The sequence below is a fragment of the Scleropages formosus genome, chromosome 10, assembly GCF_900964775.1.
Source record: "Scleropages formosus chromosome 10, fSclFor1.1, whole genome shotgun sequence".
NCBI lineage: Eukaryota > Metazoa > Chordata > Actinopteri > Osteoglossiformes > Osteoglossidae > Scleropages > Scleropages formosus.
In genome coordinates, this window is record NC_041815.1 from 30,831,509 (window position 1) to 30,852,781 (window position 21,273).

General features: G+C 50.3%; 1 protein-coding gene across 1 annotated transcript in view; it reads right to left on the reverse strand.

Annotated features, from left to right (window-relative positions):
* Positions 1–21,273, reverse strand: part of plch1 (phospholipase C, eta 1) — a 30,860-nt gene extending 9,587 nt beyond the window's left edge. Inside the window, 15 exon segments of the mRNA XM_029255583.1 lie at positions 408–487; positions 584–652; positions 1,253–1,414; positions 2,366–2,473; positions 3,492–3,663; positions 4,324–4,427; positions 4,429–4,445; positions 4,581–4,784; positions 6,099–6,192; positions 6,406–6,576; positions 8,083–8,212; positions 9,345–9,588; positions 10,359–10,505; positions 20,979–21,070; positions 21,218–21,273. Coding sequence (XP_029111416.1) covers positions 408–487; positions 584–652; positions 1,253–1,414; positions 2,366–2,473; positions 3,492–3,663; positions 4,324–4,427; positions 4,429–4,445; positions 4,581–4,784; positions 6,099–6,192; positions 6,406–6,576; positions 8,083–8,212; positions 9,345–9,588; positions 10,359–10,505; positions 20,979–21,057 — 1,781 coding nt within the window. The 5' untranslated portion in view covers positions 21,058–21,070; positions 21,218–21,273.

Sequence of the window (21,273 nt, forward strand, 5' to 3'; positions counted from 1 at the left end):
GTGTGTGTGTGTGTGTGTAGTCCACCTGGCCTTTGAATTGAACTCCTTCGATTTACTGCTGAGTCAGAGAGCACAGGGTGCAGCTCATGAACACCAACATGAGTGTAAACACACGAAAACACGTCTTTTACCGACGACTCGTTTTCTCTTTATTTTGTGTCCTGCACCTCAAAGGCGTTTCACCATTTGTTCACCTCACCTACTCACACACACTCAAGCTGTAAGGCGGCCATGTCTCTGCATGCAGAAAGGCCACCGTGTCCATGTGAGATGGACAGCAGGCAGCGAAATGTCGGCCAGCATGCAAACCCCGTCTCCACAAGAAGAGGGAGGGGCCGAGCTGAGAGAGAGCGAATCAGAAATGAGCGTGAGGTGACTGACGTGGGAGTGGACCAGTGAGCTCCCACCTGTTGAAATGTCCCATCTCCTGCTGTCCGTCTTCATCCATCTCCATACTCTGACACCGGAACCTGGATTTGGAGTGGCGCTGTGACCGAGGGGAGCAGGAAGAAGAGCGCCGTCAGCACCGCACACAGCGATCAGAGGCAAGCCAAGCAAGAGCAGAGGACACAAACACTCGTACCTTCTGCTTTAGGTTGCTGATGAAAGAGCGGCTCGGAGCTTTTCTCCCACTGTCTTTGAGACTGGAGTTCTACGGAAGGGAGAACACACACACACACACACACACACACAAATGAAGGTAGACTGTTATAGGGAAAAAACTGGTATTTCCTAGAACATTTGCACATCATAGACACCCTGACAGCAGCTGTCACACTTCACGTGTGTGAACCCCATGTGTGTTGTCTGCCGGGGTCACGTCTCTCATTACTGCAGCCACATCACAGCTCTGATCAGATCTTTGCTCGAGTTCTGACCAACCGAGGCTTTGCTTTTCTTTCTGTCTGACACAGTAAGTACAAACTGAAATTCTCCATCAGACTGTTTATGCAGGGGCACAAGTCTCCGTGTGTGTGTGTGTGTGCGTGCGCGTGCGTGCGTGCGTGCGCCTTCCATTCCTGGCCATATGCCCCAGAGCCAGAAAAAAAGGACCGCCGACTGGCAAACGACCTTGAGGACTGGCGTTTTGCGTGACTCGTGTCCACAATGAAAATGGCAATGAGAAGGCAGCGAGGAGAGGGGGAGCGCGGTGCCATCCCGCAGCGAGGGTCACTTTCACTTGACAGGATTCCACACTGAGCTCCTGCCCTCGCGAGCAGCATGGCGGAAAGGGTTCGCAGTGCAGAACTACCTGCTTCAGGCTGCCCTGCAGGCCCTTGTGGGTGGCTTGAAGGAGGGCGCGGATGGAGAAGCTGTCGGTGTCCTCCTTGTCCCCGATCCGGGACTCCTTCAGCAGCGAGTCCAACTTTTTCCTGATGACAGACTCCACCTGGTGCTGGTTGTGCCCGTTGCTCTGAGAACAAAGCGGTGATCAGGATCGCGATGAGGGTGGGACGCAAGAGCTGTGTGCCGATGCTCGGAGAGCAGCTAGGCAGTAACGGCTGATGCATGCTGGGTATATCGCTGGCAGCGACTAACAGACCGGAAGTCTACTTTCCGTTAGAGCAGTCGTGTTCAGCAAGCTGTGTGATGAGAAAAACGTCCGGTGCTTTTCGGGTCACTGATCACGAGCATGCCTTCAAACCCGCGATCCGAGAAAATTAAACGGGTTTGGGACCAGTTTGATTTTTCGCTTACAGGTGTGTGTCCGTCTCAGAAACAGATGGGTGTTGCTGCCCAATTAATAGCAATTAGTGGCAAAGGATGTTATTACTGGTGACAGACAAAACAAGCGCATGATTTATGGCTGTGAATGTCTCGTATTCACCAGCCGCTGAGTACCGTGCTATAAGTAGCTGTTGGCTACAACAGACCAAGGCAACTGAACCGGTGCTCATGAAGCATCGATTAGCATACATTTTACAGTTACATTTACATTTATTCATTTAGCAGACGCTTTTGTCCAAAGCAACGTACATCTCAGCAAAAGTACAATTTATGCATACATTGAACTCGAGCTCCGGGGGAGGTAGATAAACAGCCGAGAGGAGAGGCCGCCCACCCCCACGGCCTCCCGTCGTTCCTCTGGCAGCAAAACATGAATGAAATGCTGGCCCAGCGGACAGAGAGCTGACGGGGTTAGCGGACGGTGGAGGCTCCTGTGCTGGGGTGCAGGACTGAGGTCACCACACGGGGGCGCCGGAGAAGCCATGATGCCGTCAGACCGGTGTCGTGAGTAAAAGTATTTCCTGATGACTAAAGGTGACATTTCTGCAGTCTGGGCTGAGACTGAACAGCACCATCTGTGCGTCCATGAGTGTGTGTGTGTGTGTGTGGCCAGCCGGCCAAGAGAGAGCACACTTACACTGCTGTTCTTCAGCTTGAAGCCATCCTCAATCTCATCAGCACTGTCATCATCCGACACTTCGCCCTCATCTGCGTCGGCGGACAAGTACGAGGGCAGACGCTTCCCCTGGAGTTGGGTGGGGTGGGGTTGCCAGGGATACACAGACAAACACATAGCTGTAAATGGTGTACACACACCTGAGCGGCAGCGCTGCCCCTAACCCTTCACCAGCGACCGTGGCTGTTCTCTGTCCCTCTTTGTGCTCCATCTTTCACGCGGCTGAATGCCACCAGGAAACGGCGGCTCTGTGCATTTGAAAGGAAATCAATAGAAAATCAATACGAGGTCCAGGGCTCTGGCTGCAGGACCCTGAGAGCGCAGCGCACCCGCTACACGTTCCACTCGGTTCTCCTACGAGACCTTCTTCACTCTGCAAGGTCAACGCTGGAGAATGAGACAATAAAACCCCCGCCCTTCTGGGGAGAGCTGCTGCTGATGGCACATGACAGCGACTCCCTCGGCAAAGCAGTCATTCTTGGTGGATCTGCTTATCACCGCATTTGTTGGGTTTGAGGAGCCTGCAGCCTCTCGCTCCCCATCTCCTCCCCACTGCCCTGACCCGTAGAACATCTTACTTCTTATTTTTCTCTGTTCTGCGTCAACCTCTCCGCCCCATCCTACGCCTAACGCCATGTGCCTATATGCATCATATCACAGATGGAAATAGGAAATGTCAAAAGGGATTAAAATGCTCAAAGTTCAAACGTTTTACTCATACACAAGCAACGGCGCATGAATGTTACTGCAGTGCTGCTACTGGGTCAAGTTCTGAAAATTAAAAATCGGTCCTGCGTGTCACACTTAAACCCAAGAATGAGACACAACGAAAAAAATTTCTCTGAGAATCATCTATGACTGAAACTTTGGTCTTTCAGCCTGTCTTGGATCCGCCCCACAGTCTCCATCTCAGTTATGGACTGCAGTGAATCTGTCTCAGAAAGGGACCGTAGTGGATCAGTCCAGGATAAGGACTGCGGTAGATCTGTCTCAGACACAGACCATGGCAGGTCTGTCTAGGATGAGGCCCATGGTGGCTCTATCTCGGCTAGCGGTCCCTGCGAGCACTTCGTCCAAGATCAAACACCTTGATGAGGATCTTGCCCTTGAGGAGGTTGGGACTGGGCAGCTGCTTTGAGTCCTTGTTGAGGGCGCCTCCAAGGTCCAGCTTGTCCCCAAAGATTTCCTGCAGGTATCTGGCCATCTTCTTCTGCTGCTGGATGGTGCAGTGGTTCTCTATGGACAGGACCACGGGGTACCTGAAAGCAGGACAAGCAAACAGCAAACACTGAAAAAGGACTCTTTAGGACCACAATGGCTATTATTATTGTTCACTGCACTGTCTGTGAATTTAACAACACAAGGAAACAATGTCTAAATGCCATGTGCATGAAAGGTCAAGGAAGTCAATGAAAAAGTAGCGTGAGCTAGAAAAACTCGGCGACAGGAGAATATAATACATGCGCTTTATTTCCCAAACACAATTTTCTCAAGTAATATATCTGCTGCAGCAGTGGAAAGATAAGTAAATAAAATAAACAACATTTTACAGCCAAACGTAAGAGAAGGCTTGGAGTTTTAGATGCGCGCACACACACACACACACACATACACACACACAGTTGTCTCTCCAGCCACCAAAGTGTTACACTTTAAAGTAAAATGTCAATGTCCTATGGGAAAAATCTCTAAAAGCAAAAACCCATCAGCTTATACAAACACCACGATTACTGCACTGGCCCCTCTTCAGAAAGACAGAACGTCCACCTGAATAGCAATGAGGTTTCCAGCCTTTGATATTTTGTTACCGGGCTAATTGTTTGATTTATGAATCGATAATGAAATCAAGTTTTCCATGAGCAGCAAGGGGAGCGGCAGCACTGCTGTTGTCAGGGGACGGAGGACCTTGAAGCACTCACTCGTTGTTGATGAAAGCGTACTTGTTGATGGTCTCCACAACAGCTTTGAATGTGATCTTGGAGGTGAGGGTGTAGCCGTGCTGGACCATGGGTTCTCCATCAGGGACCGTCCCAGCAGTCCACTGGCCACGGCAGAGAGAGGGAGTGTAGAGGATCGGCCAGGTCAGCGTGTTTATCGTATGACGGACCTTCGACCCACGTCTCATAAATAAAGGAGGCTTCAGACCTCCTGAGTGACGGAGGGACAGACCACCCACCTTCCACACAGCGGCAGCCGTTCTGCAGCACCCAGGCGTACATGTCCGTCTTGGAGTTGGAGAGCAGCTGGTCCCCCGTCAGGTAGGTATTGTGAGACGAGGCGATGTAGTAGTTACACAGCGGCTGGTCCATGTCCTGGTTCACCTGGTGATGCAGCGGGTTGAACACATCGCAGGTGGGGCTTCGCATGAAGCTGGTGAAGCCTGGGGGGAGGAGAGACACAGCGACATTACTTAAAACAGTGGTCACCCATCATCTCTTTTCCAGTCCCATGCAAGAACTCACACGCACACGTGCACACACACACACACACACACACGCAGTCATACACAGCCATGGGAAGCAAAGCTGTTAGTAAAAGAGGTCTCGTCTAACACTTTTCAATCCATTAAGTGTTTTCTCAAGTCTAATTAAAAAGCTCTAAAGGCCAAGTTCAATTTCGGTGCCGTGAAATCCTCTTTATCCGTCCGTAAGCCACAAACGCTCACCGTCTCCTCAGTGACTGGCACTGGGGACGGGAACCATCTCAAAGTCCTTCATTTTTATGTAGCAGCTGAATGGTTGGACAGAGGTGCAAGGATGAGTTCAAGGACCAAAACTGGCCAAGGGCTTAGAGGAGTCGACTTGTGCCTGAGCTTTTACAGTGAAACCAGCCTCCACCCGAGGTGTCCAGAAGTGGACCGGAACCTTCCAGGAGAGAGCAGGGGCTCCAATTGCAGTCACCGCAGAGCGAAACGAAGAGCTGTGGCCGGTTCTACCACTGACGCTTCTCAGCAGCAGCCTCAACCCCTGCGTCCAGATTCCGACAATGACTTGCTGGAGTGTCGATAAGCTGAAATTTACGAGGAACCGGAGAGGGGCTGGTTAAAATTGCATGGGCTCAACTGTCTCCTGATTCAGCAAGAACCATCTGATTGCCCCTTATGTTCTGTCAGGACAGACCAAAGCAGATGTTATTGTCCATCCAGCCCTAACAAGGACTTGCTCCTCTTGTCCAGGTGGCACAGTGGTTAGAGCCTTCCACTTAAGGGGCTCAGGTTCGAGTCCCAGTCCTGCTGTGTAGGACCCTTGGTCAAGGCACTTGCCCAGAACTGATACGATACAAACTACTGTGTTGTATACAGTAAAGGTGCAAATCAGTGTCAACAGCTCAGTGTAAACTCCTCACATCCTAAGTGACCTGGGATAAAAGGAGTCAGAGGGGTAATAATGATTTGTCTGTTTAAAAGTCCATCACAGGTGCCGTGCAGAGTAGCAGTTTCATGCAGTTGCTTCTTTAGCTGAAGACACTCGGCTTTAGCTTCTTCCTCGAGGTAAGAGCAGCTCTCGAACCGAATGCTTCAGTGGAACAAAGTCTGGTCCCAAACATCCCTCACATTCATTACAAGAGAAAATTCTTTCTTCACTCACATTAACATCCTGTGTCAGTTCATTTTTGCAGTTTCCCCATAAAGCACGGAAAGAGCCAAAATGATCCAGGACAAAGCAAAAAGGTGGGCAGGAGGAGAACATCTTACCTTCGATGCCCAGGACACCCTTCTGCTTATTCTCTTCAGACACCTCAAACTTTTCGACGATGTCCAGGCAGTACTCTGTGGTCACACTGGTCATCTGTGAGACACAGGCCAACACACGACTTGACTGCAGCCACCAACCTTGAAGATGAGCAGACTCATCCTTCACATCCTTCATCACGCGGACACATAGACAGCGTTTCCACGCAAACCTCCACTCTCGCCCCCCGTGCACCTCTCAGTCAGAGCGCCCCCTGCCTGAGACACTGGCTGCTCCTGATGCCGAGGCTCTCGCACCCCCGGGGCTGACCTTCTGCTCCGTGCGCAGGAAGTTTCCGAGGTCCTCAGCGGTCAGATGGTCCTTCCTGTCGCTGTAGGCCATGAGCAGCAGGTACAGGTCCCTGCGCAGCGACATCATCTTGTAGAAGACACTGAACTCCTCGTAGGTCAGCGTGCCCTGCTGGTCATCTGTGTCTGCTTCCTGAGAAAGTACCCACAATGCATCAGAAATTACCTACAATAAATCACCCTCACCAGCCTAAACTTGGGACATAAACCATGGTTACTCCAATGGAACCAGTTTCATACTAGCAGGAACAGATATCTCCGGTAACAGTTATTCTGGGAGCTATATTTTACAGTGTTTATTTAATCCATTCATTCATTTATTCGTTCGTTCATTCATTCATTCATTCATTCATTCAAGTGTTTTAATAAATATACTTTGAAAAAAGGGGGTGCGGTGGCGCAGTGGGTTGGACCACAGTCCTGCTCTCCGGTGGGTCTGGGGTTCGAGTCCTGCTTGGGGTGCCTTGTGATGGACTGGCGTCCTGTCCTGGGTATGTCCCCTTCCCCCTCTGGCCTTACGCCCTGTGTTGCCGGGTAGGCTCCGGCTCCCCGTGACCCCGTAGGGGACTAGCGGTTCTGAAAATGTGTGTGTGTGTGTGTGTGTACTTTGAAAAAATGTTTAATGAACAAAAAATAAGCACATAAGCAGATGAGGAACTATTTTAGGCTCAATGTTAGAGCATAACTGTTGGCCATCAGTAAAATTAATCTTACACTATGACTATTACGGTATTAAAAATTCCCATGGGAGTTAAATGACAACTTTACTTTACTAAGCCAACACCTTGCCCAGCATATTTTTAGACCGGCTTCATTCTTGAAAATGGCACATTAAACATAGAACCTCAAGTGTTAATAATCATGATTGGGCACAATTTAGAAAACACACATTTAACTAAAAAACATTAGTATAAGTGTGGAAAAGATGGCTTTTAAAGACATTTTGTAAAAATGCAGACAATTCAGTTTTAATTCAGTGTGGCACCATTTAGCATTAGTGTGTTGAACACATTGTGCTGAACCTTGGAAAATGTACTGTGTTTTTGACACAGACCATAGAAAGTCAAGTCTTTGTTCATAGGAATGAACTGATTTAATCCACAGATTAATCAACAAATACAAAAAAATGAATAAACAGCAGGGGGGTGCGGTGGCGTAGTGGGTTGGACCGCAGTCCTGCTGTCCGGTGGGTCTGGGGTTCGAGTCCCGCTTGGGGTACCTTGCGACGGACTGGCGTCCCGTCCTGGGTGTGTCCCCTTCCCCCTCAGGCCTTATGCCCTGTGTTGCCAGGTAGGCTCCGGTTCCCCGTGACCCCGTACGGGACAAGCGGTTCTGAAAATGTGTGTGTGTGTGTGTGTGTGTGTGTGTGTGTGTGTGTGTGTGTGTGTGTGTGTGTGTGTGTGTGAATAAACAGCAATCAACTAGGAGGCATGGGGGGTTGCTGTTGGCGGTGCCACCTTCCTAGAACAATGTGTGGGTGATTAGTGGAGACAATTGCACTTTCTCTTCCACTGAACTTTGCCTGAGATGACCTTGCTGATGACAGTGTTGATGACCTTGCCGGAGAAGTTTCATGCAGAACCAAGGTGTGGAACAGGCATTCGCCATATTCATATGGTCACAGCTATGGGAGACTCACCTGGAACATCTGCTTGACCTTCCGCCGGGGCAGGTTGACATTGATCTTGTGCAGCAGCTGGTAGATCTCTTCAATGTTCAGGAGGCCGTCTCCATTCTTGTCCGCCTCCTCAAATGTCTGTTTCATCCACGTAGTGCACATTAAAGAAAGGCATTGTGGGAAGCTTGTAAAATCAAGCACATTACCGACAGTTTCCCCAAGGGGGTCATATAGTTGCTGCATCGAGGGTACTGCCCAAGAGCGGGGTAAGTGATGGGATCTGCTGGAGATAATTCTCCACGCGATGGGCCACTTTCGTCTTTGAAAGCACAGTTAAGCCTGATGCCGAAACCAAAAAAACACCAGGAAGGTTATTATGTTTCCCTCTGTAATACATAATTCAGACTTATGTAATATGATGGGGTCTTATTGAAAATGCACAGGGAGCCGATTCGAAAGCCTTTCTCGGTCCCTAGAGCTGTGCGGTTTCAGCTCCACAGGTTTGCGAGAACGTCATATTTCTGAACACAGTTTCTTTCAAAGTGCAAACAGAGGTAAAAAGTTCATATTGAATGAGACTAAGAACAGTCTTCTGACTGGCATCCAAATAAGCCAGACAAGTGGCAGCGTTGGTCTGATGGCAAAACAAAGTCACCATCCTGTAGTCTATTTTCAGTAAAGTCAACAGCCTGTAATTCAGTCAAGTCCAATGTCCTGTCCAAATGTTGCAAATCTTCTGTCCTCGCTATGGTTAAATTCTACTGTTTCCAGTCAGGTGTTCTGTACCACCTAATGATTCCCATGGGGCTCCTGTCTCCGGACACCCCCCCCCCCCCCCCCCGAGCCATGCAAAGCACCCAACCGAAACCCTTGGTCTGTCGTATCAACAAAAATATACACAGTCAACAGAAAGTTCCAGCCACCTTGTAACCCACAAAGCTCCTGATATGAAGACAACACAATCTTCTTACTGCAGTTTAATCTATTTTCATTCCGTTTTCACTCTAAGTAGCAAATTCCACGAACCCAGGCTTTGATGGGATGAGTAGCCCACCATGGCATGGGGCATTCGACGAATGAAGGGGTGTGTGTCTCGTTCTAACAAGATTTTGTACTCGGTCTCATTTGTAGGTCACTGCCGCTCTACTGGCAACCATAATGCTGTTGATCATGGGACATACCCTCTTACACATTGATTACGGTTTAATTATTATTGCTATACTTTCAGTGACAGTTTTGAGTTAATCCCCTTATCCCCTGATGCCAGAGAACTGAAAGGATATTGGTCGTGGGTGCGCTGCCTCTTGGCCAGTGAATCCTCATCGCTGATTCCTGCCATGAGGTACCTGAGCCCAGTGACCCAGGTGCGTGCCTCCTCAGGGTTCGAGGTCACCAGATCTAGGGATTCCATGTGGTTGCCATGGTAAATGGTGAAGCAGCAGCTGGAGTCAAAGTTTCCCTCAGCATGCCGGTGGAAAATGTCAGACTGGCAGCCCTCCATCACCTTGTACAGCGAGTCGATCGTGACTGAAAGAGAGGAAAAAGGGAGGGACCACAGCGGAGGGGACCAATCAAAGCATCCGTCTCACCACTGTAGCATCTACACATCATCTGCACAAGACAATGCAGTTTGATGGAGTCTGACTCCACATGACAAATACAATGTGTTTGATCTTCATTTTGGCTAAACTGCACACCTGCCACTGAGTTCGAGTTCTCGCAGCCGAGCTTTTCTGTACCCCTTCCTCCCACCCGAGGGAAATCTAATTTAAAAACCCACAATATTACTGGATTTGCCAATAATTACATCTGGATCTTTTTTCCCCAATTATTTTTGGGTATCTTTAAAAACAAACAAATGAAAAAAGGCATCAAATCGGGATTTCACGCATCTCATTTTGAATGTAATCTCATTTGCTTGGATCCCATAAGTCCCTTAAATGACACGGCTGGTGACGACTTCCAGTGGAATTTGTTCTAAACCAGACAAGGGTCACCATTTTTAATTACGCAAACGGAGATACTACAAGAGGCTTATCTTTAGTAAGAAAAACTCAGAAAGCTCAATAAAAAAACCTAGATTTTTGTGAAGTATTAATCCACCATAAGTGTCAGGTGGGCAGTACAAAGAGGCCAGGACCTCTGGGGCTCATCGAGGAAGGAGAGGGCCGGAGAGAACCAGGCAGATTAACCTCCGGTGGAGAGCCGAGAGGTCAAGCAGACGGGATCCGCACTGTCTCCAAGGCCGCCAGTCTGTCCAGCCAAAGGTTTTTAGGACAGCGCAGTGGGGGACTTACTCTTGGCCTTCTCGCTCTTCCGGGATGGGCGCCAGCGAATGCAGGACCGGTGCTCGTCCAGGTAGAAGAGTCGCACGAGCCCTTTGGAACCGTTCTTCAGCTTGACCATTTGGGTCCCGGACTGCATGACACCCATGCATCGCTCAACTGCAAGGGACAGACACGCAGGTTAGGGTGAGCTGTAGGCAAACTGGACCGCATGTGGAGCACCATGCTGGGCTTCTGCCAGACATCTCAGAAGGTTCACTGTGGTCCTCAAAGGACCACCTGAGTCCTCATGTGCCTTCACACTTTCAAAGCCCTGATATGCATGTGACCCCATAGGACCCCCTGCAAGCAGATGATTAAAAGAAGGCAGCTACAGTCTCAGAATAATGTCTGAGTAATCGAGAAGGTTATTACTTCCTAAAAGTGAAAAAATTTAAAGGACCATTAACTTTAATGTTCCTCCTGGAAGCTCAGAGGCTCACAGAGAAATACAGATATGGGTATAAAAGGCTCACTGCCGTCACCATTTTGACATCTACTAAAGTGCTTTAAAAAAAAAATACAGCATCATTCTATTCGGCTTGTACAGTAGTACATATAAGTGGTGCCTTACACTCAGAGGACCCAGGTTCGAAACCCACCTCCTGCTATAGAACCACTGATGAAGGTATTTGCTCTTAAAGTGCACTAACTTTTTTTATTATTTTGCTTTATTATTTCCTAGCCTTCATTATGTTATTCATAATCTCTTCTGTATTTGTCTGTGTTATTTATTACTCTACTCTATGTGGAGAGTTCTAGAACGCAAAGTGTCAGTGTAGCTTGGCCATTTTCCCCAGACCAAGGCTAGGAAGATAAAAGTCCTTGACCAGCTTTTGTCTGGAAGGAGAGAATGGAGACGTGCCTGGGGGGGTGAGCACACGGGGCACACAGGGGACGCACAGGGGAATACTAACATCAGCGCGGCTGGACATCCTGTGGGTACGTCAGTGATGGACAGCACCTGGTGACCTTCTGTAGAAACACTAATAAAATCTGTTTTTAAGTTTTATTGTGCCTCACACTGAAAAAAAAAGATCAGTTGTAACACCCAGAATTGATACTGTAAATACCACCCAGCTGTATAAATGGATAAATAAGCGCAAGTAACATTGTAAGGTGATGTGGAGAAAAGCTTCAGCTGAATGAATAAATGTAATTTCTCGTTTCCCGTCACATTTCCTCCTTTCTCCAGCACACACACACACAAAATCACCTGTTCCTTTGTTCGGCACTCTGTGCCACTGTGTGAGAAGTATCTTATTCACCCATCTGACACTTTTCTAACAGTGTTAAGCAACCTATAATTATTTACACCACTGGGGTCAGTTTACCGGCACAATTCAGGGTAAGTGCGTTGCTCAATGATACTACTGCTGGAGATGGTATTGAAACCTGCATCATTCAGTTTCATAGGCAGCAGCTCTAACTACTACACCACCGGCTGCCCCTGAGAAGAGTACTCTATAGAAATACAGTAGGTATACTGTTCTATCACTGTACCCCCCCATTGCAAACATTTTCTCGTTTCATATGAATAACGTGTTCTACCGACTCATCAAAGGAGCTTCATAGTTGCTATCCATGGCATCAGCCAGAGCCAGCAACCCTGGGGGAAGCCTCATTTCCCCTCTTTTTCATTGCGAGACAGGATGGGCAGGGGTTGCGCTCCTCCTCCGTCACAGGAAAACACGCTACATTTAGTGAGGTACACATGCGACAGGCTCGTTGCATTATTGCAAAACCGTTTGCCATCAATTTGCTTTGATCCCAGATTATGGTGCAGCGAAACACGAGGACGCACTCCCGTTGTACAACAGCCCAGCCCCCACCAGTGATCCCACCCACCGGCCGATGGGCTTGGCGACGTCAAGGCAGGCGCACAGCTCCCAAAACGAAGGACTCCTGCTATCTGCTCTACCCATATTGGGGAAAATCTTCAATCCAATTAGAAGAAGGCACATGCATGAAAGGCAGGGATTCGCTCCACAGCCGCCTCTTTCGAGGGGGGTGGGACAGCAAAAAGAGAATACAGTCACACACACACACACACACACACATTTTCAGAACCGCTTGTCCCATACAGGGTCGCGGGGGAACCGGAGCCTACCCGGCAACACAGGGCGCAAGGCCGGAGGGGGAGGGGACACACCCAGGACGGGACACCAGTCTGTCGCAAGGCACCCCAAGCGGGACTCAAACCCCAGACCCACCAGAGAGCAGGACTGTGGTCCAACCCACTGCGCCACCGCGCCACCCCAGAATACAGTCAATAATTGTCAAATTGAACACAAAGCATTTTAATTTCAGGGGGGCGTGGTGGCGCAGTGGGTTGGCCCGGGTCCTGCTCTTCAGCGGGTCTGGGGTTTGAGTCCCGCTTGGAGTGCCTTGCGATGGACTGGCGTCCTGTCCTGGGTGTGTCTCCTTCCCCTCCAGCCTTGCGCCCTGTGTTGCCGGGTTAGGCTCCGGCTCCCCGCAACCCTGTATGGGACAAGCAGTCCTGACGGTGTGGGTGTGTGTGTGTTCGCATTTTAATTTCAAATTTCATTTTACACGACAACAATAAGAGGAGAACTGAGCAATTCAAGATTTCATAAAGAAATGGTGTAAAATGTACAAATAGTGGCACAGAGCTTGAATACGACTGAGGTTTTCCCTCCTCCTCATCATCATCGTGCATTAATAATAATGACACTTGTGACCGATGCACACGGCAGGATACCCTTGCTGGAATATTCAAGGGACAGTACCTTGCTCATGGGTAGCAGATCAAGGCGAGAAGTGGGATTTGAACCAGCAACCTTCAGCTTACATCTCCACTTCTTTAACTGCTGTTCTGCTACACCCTGTCTTTGCTGACATGCCCCATGTTACACAAAGAACGTGATTTATAGATTAATGTCTGTAACCGTTTCCTGACACTGAATAAGTGAGAAAAGAACATTTGCTGGATTCTCACTCTGAACATGTTCATTTTTCAAAGCAGGAAACGACAGAAAAAGGTAACTTTGTCCTCTTACTGTCCTTCCTCCACCCACTATGCATCTTGCGCATCCCCACTACTACAGCTTACACCTGCCCCCACAAGCACTACGCCCTCATCTCCAGCCGAGATGGGGGGAGGGGGATGCGTGTGAAATTATATTCAACACCAAGAGAGCGGAGGAGGGATCAAAGTGTCGAGTGAGGCGAAAGCCAGAGGAGAATCAAACATGCGGTAATTGGGGCATAAAACCCATGTGTGCAAAGAGCACATCAACAAAGCTCCATCGGCACCTCAGAAGAGTCACAGGCACAATAAAGCAGAACACAAGTGATGCATAATGCAGCACACAGCTGTTGAACACCGCACCATGTTCACCGCCGCCACCGCCACCATCATCATCTGGCCCCATTCGTCCCTCGCTTTGCAACACCCCGTTTACCGTCTCAGCGAGGCTGGAAAGAGAGAGCAAAACCCGGTACGAGGGAGAACGGAAAGCACGCGTTACGAGAGAGTCCCTATAATCCCACCAGTGTGACAAATAAGGAAGGTGCACAGCAAGGCAGCAGGGAAAAAAGGGATGTATATTTCATTAATAAATGTAAAAGAGCCTGTTTCCGCCACAGAGAGACATCTTCAGCTCCCCTGATGCCCAAACAGCACCGAAACCCCCTACACACACACACACACACACCCCCAAAGGAGCACACTCCCCTGGTCTGGAGTCCACTGGGGATGTTACTGCAACATGGTGCGAACGTCTCAGAGAAGAAGCCCACAGGGAGGCTTCACAGACAGCTCTAAAAATAACCGTTCGCCAGTGTTTGTGTTGCGTTCGGTTCCATCCGCTACGCGGCACGCGAACACGCCCGGTACGGCACAGACACAAACACACACAAACACAGCGCTCTGCCAGAGCGACGAGGCGGGAAGCGCCGCTCGAGAGCGACAGCCGCCCCCTCGGCGCTGCCAGGCTCAGCTGATTGAGTCGTTTCTCAGGTGACAGGGAAGAGCCCCGGAGGGCGCAGCGGAAGGAATACACTCACACGCTCGCGCACACAGCATCGACTGTGACAGACGAGTGAGCGCTCACACACTCTCCCGCACACCCCTCACCTATCTGCACCAGCCTACACTTTTGAGGCATGGCCAAGCTGCCCCCCACGTGGTAGATGCGGTGAGCCAGGAGCATTGCCGTGCCGGGAGATGCCGTGCGGCTCGCAGGGCAGGGGAACCTGTCCATGTCCCGGTGCAAAGGTCACCTAGTCCAGCCTGCGTCCCATCCCCGAGCAGAACTCCTTCGCCGCCGCCTCGGACCTCCGCAATGGCACCGCCAGCCTCGCCACCGCACACCCTCCCCCGCAGCCTGCCGTACCCCACCCCCCCAACCCGGCCAGGCCTCTTTGAACATGAGTAGCGGAGCCGCCGAAGCGACCCAGCAGGGATTTGCCGAGAAGATCCTGTTTAATGCATTGTCTCTGAGGAAGGACACGTAATGCAGCGGCCAGATGTGCGTCGGTCAATCTGAGCTGCAATCTACGTCCGGGATCAGGACAACAAGCCACCGCCTTCATCTTCTCCTCTTGTAAAGTCGGAATTAAATGTTCAACGAACAAATCTGTATTTAAAAGGCCCTCGGCGAACTCTGGCGTTACGTTAAACGCACCGCCGGGTCGAGCGTCCGCTGAAGCGGAAATGAGGGACAGATGTGAACGAATCAAAGCGCAATTTGTCCTTCCTCACAATTTCATCCCATCTGCGCTTGAGTTCCCCCCGTGGTTCCGCTCATAAGGGAGCGACGTCAACACGTTTCACATTCAGAACAGGCCGGCAGCCCTCTTCGGGGTCTTCAGCAAGGTCTGGCCCGCAGAGAGAGGCACCTCGCGTGGTCAGGGCCGCTTGTTTCAGGACGCGAACCCGTCTCCCTCCCCCTTAGTCTGCAGGAATTTCGCACGAGCGGGAAGACGAACCTTCGGCCACGGGGAGGAAATACGTGGCTGAGCACCTCCTGGAGCACTGAGGTTCCCAGCAATGCTCGGCGAGCACCAGTTCACAACCACCACTGAAGCCCTCCTGTGGGTGATGCCACCATTCCAGCTCCTCTGCTAAGCGCGTCAGCAGTGAACGTAAGTTTCCGAACACACGGAAGTGTTGGAACTACCGTTTCGTCATTTGTGATACTGCTTTTCCTAAACCACTTTCACACATTTAGTGGGACCCGTTAAGCTGCGGCGCGTTTCCTGGTGCTACTGGCCCAGGCCCCAGCGGGCACTCGAAGCACTCGAAGCTGCAGACTTCAGCCATCACGTCCACTCTTGAACCTTCAGACATTAACAGAGATGTCTGGCCTCTGGTCGGATGCAGGCCCTGAAGAACAGGAGGTGAGCAGCGGGTTTCGCCAAGGACTGTGCTGCTCCGCGAGAGACGTGCCAGTTCTGTGCCCCGCAGCAACAAACAGCCACAAAGCGGCAGAAGTGCAGTGCCAGGAAGGGAGGCGAGAAAAAGCACGCAGATTCACAGACAATGCAGTGCTCATTAGGGTGTAACATATGTCTCTCTGACACACACACAAACACACCAAAACACTCTGGCATCAATGCCTCAGCTACTAGTATTATTTTCCAGGCACTGGGGATTTATCTGTCGACTGACAAAAGAGAAGGGAGATGAGATATAGCCCAGAAGGTGAACTGGATGGGATACAGCTCACAGACTAAGTGTTGAGAATACCAGGGTAAACAGAGTGGGATACAGATGACAGACTTTGGCAAAGTGCTGAAAACATCAGAGTAAACTGGAGAGGCTTTTCGAGGAAGGGTGGGGGAGCTTGCAGTGCTACAGCATCACCTGCCACACACACGTCGAGGCGCATTTCTCCATGTACCCATGTTTCCTTTTGGCATTTCACTTCCTTTGCCAATCGAATGGTGAATGCAGCCTCCACCCCCTCATTTTACCCAGTTCTCAGTCAGTATGCGAATCTCATCAGCAAGAAATCGATGCCATGTGAGCAAAGAGAGTGGAAACTAAACTGGCTACCAGGGACCAGCCAACTCCTGTGTGAGTCAATCCCCTGTGTATTAAGATCTGCTCCAGCAGACACATTCACAAGTGGAGCATAAGAGCGGTCAGTCCGGTGGACGTGTGCGGCGTCCCGGAGCCGAGGGATTGATTCACGTCTGAGATGAATCATAGGCAGAACATGTCGCCATCTTGCCAAGTCCATTCTGGCAGGATCCCAGATACGCCAGGTGTGACAGTCCCACAGCAATCAATTTCTCATCTTGGAAGCCACCTCTTTCCAAAAGCCCTTATTCCTGTCCAAACCTCCAAACGACATAAAACCAGAACCATGGCAGACCAGCCCAGGACACCTGAGGCCTGTCACTCTAGAGATATAATAATAATAATAATAATAATAATACGGTAAATGACAGACAATATTTTATATTATTAAAAAGATGACTATGTTCCCACACAGACATTCATATTCATAGAAATATTTATATTTATTTATACTTAATTTAACACTTATTATTTATAGTTAAATATTTACATAAGTGCTGTCGAAATCCATCATCACGCCATGAAGACCTTGTGTGGATTCAGAGGAAGACCACTGATGGAGACCAACACCGGGTTCCACCTGTTCCTTCCTGTCAGTCAGATCTGCTCTGACCAGAGCTCTTCTGATAACTCTGAAATACTGTGTGGACTGTGGACTTTGCTGTTTGAGGTGCCCTCGTGCCCTCTGGTCTTCATCTACCTGTGTGGACAGACACGCGCACCGACACGAAGCAGCGGGGCGCTAAAGGGCCCTCGGCCCCGCAGGTGCGCACGTGAGAGCGCGCGACCACACAACCGCCACCCTCCTTCACCCTCCACCCCCCACCCCCCACCGAGGTGTTCAGCGCGCTGCCCGGGGCTCCTGACGCTTCACGCACTGGAACGAGGAGCATCTGATCATCGTGTAGTAAAGAAGAAGGGAAGGTGGGTTCGGACCCCACACCATGTCCGGAGCCCACCTTGTTTACGACTGGGACTGGTACCCAAACCCGTTCACCGATTACGATCAGAACCATAACTTTGCATCATCATGCAGTCGCGTCACAGATACAGAGGCCGGGAGGCGGTATTAATTGTCCTAATAATGAATTTTAATAACCGGCGTCTACGAAGAAAGGAATTTAGAGCACGAACGAATGTGGGACGAGTTCAGTCAATTCCAAGCAGATCTCAACACACAAGAAGAGCAAAAGTACGCAGGCACACACGCACGCGCACGCGCACACACGCACACACAGTGAGTCCGGCTCACACTCACCCTTCTCGCAGCTTAGGTGTCGGAGAACTTCAAGGTCCGCCATCCATCCGATCCAGCGCCCTGCGCGTGCTCATGTCTTCGTGCAGAAACGCCTGGCTTTCTCTAGAAGCAGGTCGGAGGGACGCGGGGCTGCGCGCCTCGCCTCCCCTTCCTTCGCAGCACACCTCTTTTACCAGCCGTCGCGCGAGCACAGACCGTCCAGCGCCGAGCTCAGCGCGCGACCCGCACCGCACCAACCGCAGATGGCACGCGCCCCGTCGCACTCACTGTCAGCAGTGCTCGGTGCCCATGTGAGTCGAACCCCGAGTCGAGCAGACGACTCTGCGAGGGAGCAGTTTTCCAATAGGGACCGAGTGCGGATGACGGATGACGGATGATGATGATGATGATGATGATGAGGTGGGAGAGGGATGACGATTTATGGCGATGACGATGAAGCTATGTGGTGGAAGATGAGGACGCGTGCGCGGAGAACTCGGCGCGCACCGCAGGCGAAGACGTGCGCAAAACGTGCGTAAAGCTGGCGGAATGAACGCGTCGCGAGGACGCGTGGAAAGATCACGTCCACGCGCCCCGGGGAGCCGGCGGAAGGTTCCCTGCGATCCTGGAGGAGCGCGGCACCAAGGGGAGGGGGGCGACAGCGGAGCTCTTCAAACAAAGCGGCTCGGACGGCGACGAGAGGCGCGCGCGCGCGGCTTTACAAGGGACCCACTTTTCACGATTATTGCTCATACTCATAGGAGAAAGAGGGCAATTTCATTAAAGCGGCTGCAGCTTCCTCTGCTGTGTAATTTGGCAGGGCGGGGGGGTGGCTGCTGCTGCAATTACTCGGATTGGGATTTGACGCAGTCCCCCTCGCCTGAAGTTCACCTGAAGCGGTACCTGCGTGACCTCCGACCCTGACAGAGCGCTTCCACCTCCACACACAGTCAGGGTCACGATCACAGAGCGCCCTGAATCGGAAACCGGTGTCGCCCTGCGAGCAGACGAGCAGTCGGTGCTCCTGGTTCCTGCTACTGGCCCTTTGACCCGCCGCTTCAGTCCCACATCCACCTGTGCTGCACAGTTCTCATTAGTCCAGTATTTGCGGCATTTTCCGAAAGCACCGCTGGTGAATTGGCTCACCTCTGTGTTCAGTTCGTAACAGTGTAAAAGGAGTGTAATACCAGCAGGGTTCATTTACATTATTCATTCAGCTGACACTTTTCTCTAAAGCAACTTACAAATGTTAAGGTCATAACTGTTATATACTTACAATCACTTACCCATTCATAGAGCTGGGCAATTTACTGGAACAACTTTCAGGATAAGTACCTTACTTAAGGGTATTACAGCTAGAGGTGGGGATGAAACCAGCAACCTTTGGAGCCCAAGGCAACAGCTCTAACCACTACACTATGAGCTGTTCAATTAAGACAATCAGTGACAAAACAAATGCAAATGTGCAAATGTCAAACAGGACTCAACTGCTTACCCACACAAAACTTAATTGACCCCGAGATGCCAAACATGTTTCCTAACCCTAACTGTTAACCCTAACCACTAACCCTGATCCAAACTCTAACCCTGACGACTAACCCTAACCCTAACCCACAACATTTAAATAGAACTGAGCTCTGGGGCCCTTTAACTAGACAGCTGCATTTGGCATAAACATTAATCCCTCTCTTTGTGTATTTGTAACCCTGTTCAATCATAGTAACATTGAAAAAATGGGATTTGATGATATTCACAAAAAGAGTCAGAGGAAACCTTCTTGGAATGAATAATATCAAAGAACGTTCAAAAATTCATGATCGTATCCATCTGACCACTGAAGAGAGAGAAACACAGACAAAAGTGCAAGTCCCGAAAAGTCTGGATGATTCAGGGCCTTCATCATTTACTGTGCAGGGGAAAGGATTACACCCAGGCTGGGCTTTCAGTGATGCCTTAACCACTCTGCACAGGCAAAGTTGGCCCCAGGCGGAGTACACTCTCACTTCCCCATTTGTGACGACGTCACGGCATGTCGTCGAGCACCTCGAGCCACGCGGGCACGGCTGGACAGAAAAGTGGAACAGAGCCAGGGTGTCCGACCCTGAACACAAGCACTGCCGGACGGCCGGTCGCCGGTGCTGAAAAATAGAGTTGTGCCTTTTATTCCTATTATCCGTTATTTGTCCTCCGTAGCTTTGAAAAAAGCATCTTACACTGTTACATCATCAATTTTATAGTGATTTGCCCTTTTTCACAGCAGGGTACTCAAGCTCCAACCGGAACCTTGACACAGGAAATCATCAGCGTTCACTACTGCACCACCTGCTGGCCAGCACTTCACATTAACGTCATCCGAAGAGTGCGGAGCAGCACACTGTCCTCCTGTGTTCGGCTCGCCGCTCTGTGCACCGTGCACCCAGTTCTCATGTTTTCCTTGAAAATTCCTGGATTTTTGCTTTCCGGAGCTTTTATTTGTCACCGCTCTCCTGAATCATCCATAATTAAGATGCTCATAAAAAGTTCAGCGACATTAGAAGACATAAATGTTCATAAGGAACAAACTGGCCTCATGCTTCTGCACCAGGAGCTCCCCTGCATGCAAATGTAGTGGTAGCTTTCATGAGGTTTCCTCTCCGAAGGCTGAGCGGCACTGTGCCCCCCCCCAACCTCATCGGTGTCTTCGTTACACTTGGACGTGTTCACGAGGGCAACTCAGAGCATATCCATGCGATGATGTTGGTAAAGAAGAACATACCACATACACTTTGCGACTCACCTTCCTACTTACTGCGATTTACAGTGTTAAGCCATTTATGCTCATTGAACCATTTATGGAGCTGCTTAATGTTTTTTTACTGCATCAGTTCCGGGTGAGTACCTTGATCAAGGCTACTAGAGCAGGAGGTGGGATTCAAAGCTGGCCCCTCCAAGTACAAGGTAGCAGCTCTCACCGCTACGCCACCTGCTGCCCCTGGGGGAGATCTCAGGTAAATATATGACGAAGACTCCTCTGTAGTAGTCGTTCCAGCCAACAAGGCCCTGACCTGACACCCTCCAGACAAACCTCTCTGTCCCAGCATACGGAGCACATTTCGTCAACGATGGGACAGACTGCCCCCTAGTGTCCCACTCCGACAACACAAACAACCATTAAAAACGAACACCATAACAGTGTCTAAATTATTTTATGTGCAGAAGAACGCGCTGTCAGCTGAGTGAGGCCCTTGAGTGAAGAGCAAATCATACTGGACAGGTTAAGAAACTCTTTTCCAGACCTTGGAGACGTCTGAGAACCATGAAAACCCACCATGGAAAGTGCTGTTGTCCGCGAGGAAATGACGACAGTACAACAGACTGGGCTGCCTGCCGATGCGCTTCGAGTTCATTATGGTGAGGTACCTGGCGGTGAAAGGGACAGACAGAGAGAGAAAGATCAGCATGTGTTCATCACCAGCTCCATTAGTGATGCTGTGAAGAGCAGGAGCCACAGGCAGAGAATGAGGTGCGATGCTGGTCACTCGAGGACCACAGCAGTCCTGGACCTACCTGCATGAGGGGGTCTGGAGACGCTGCTCCTGGAAAAGACATGACTCCTCCCTGAG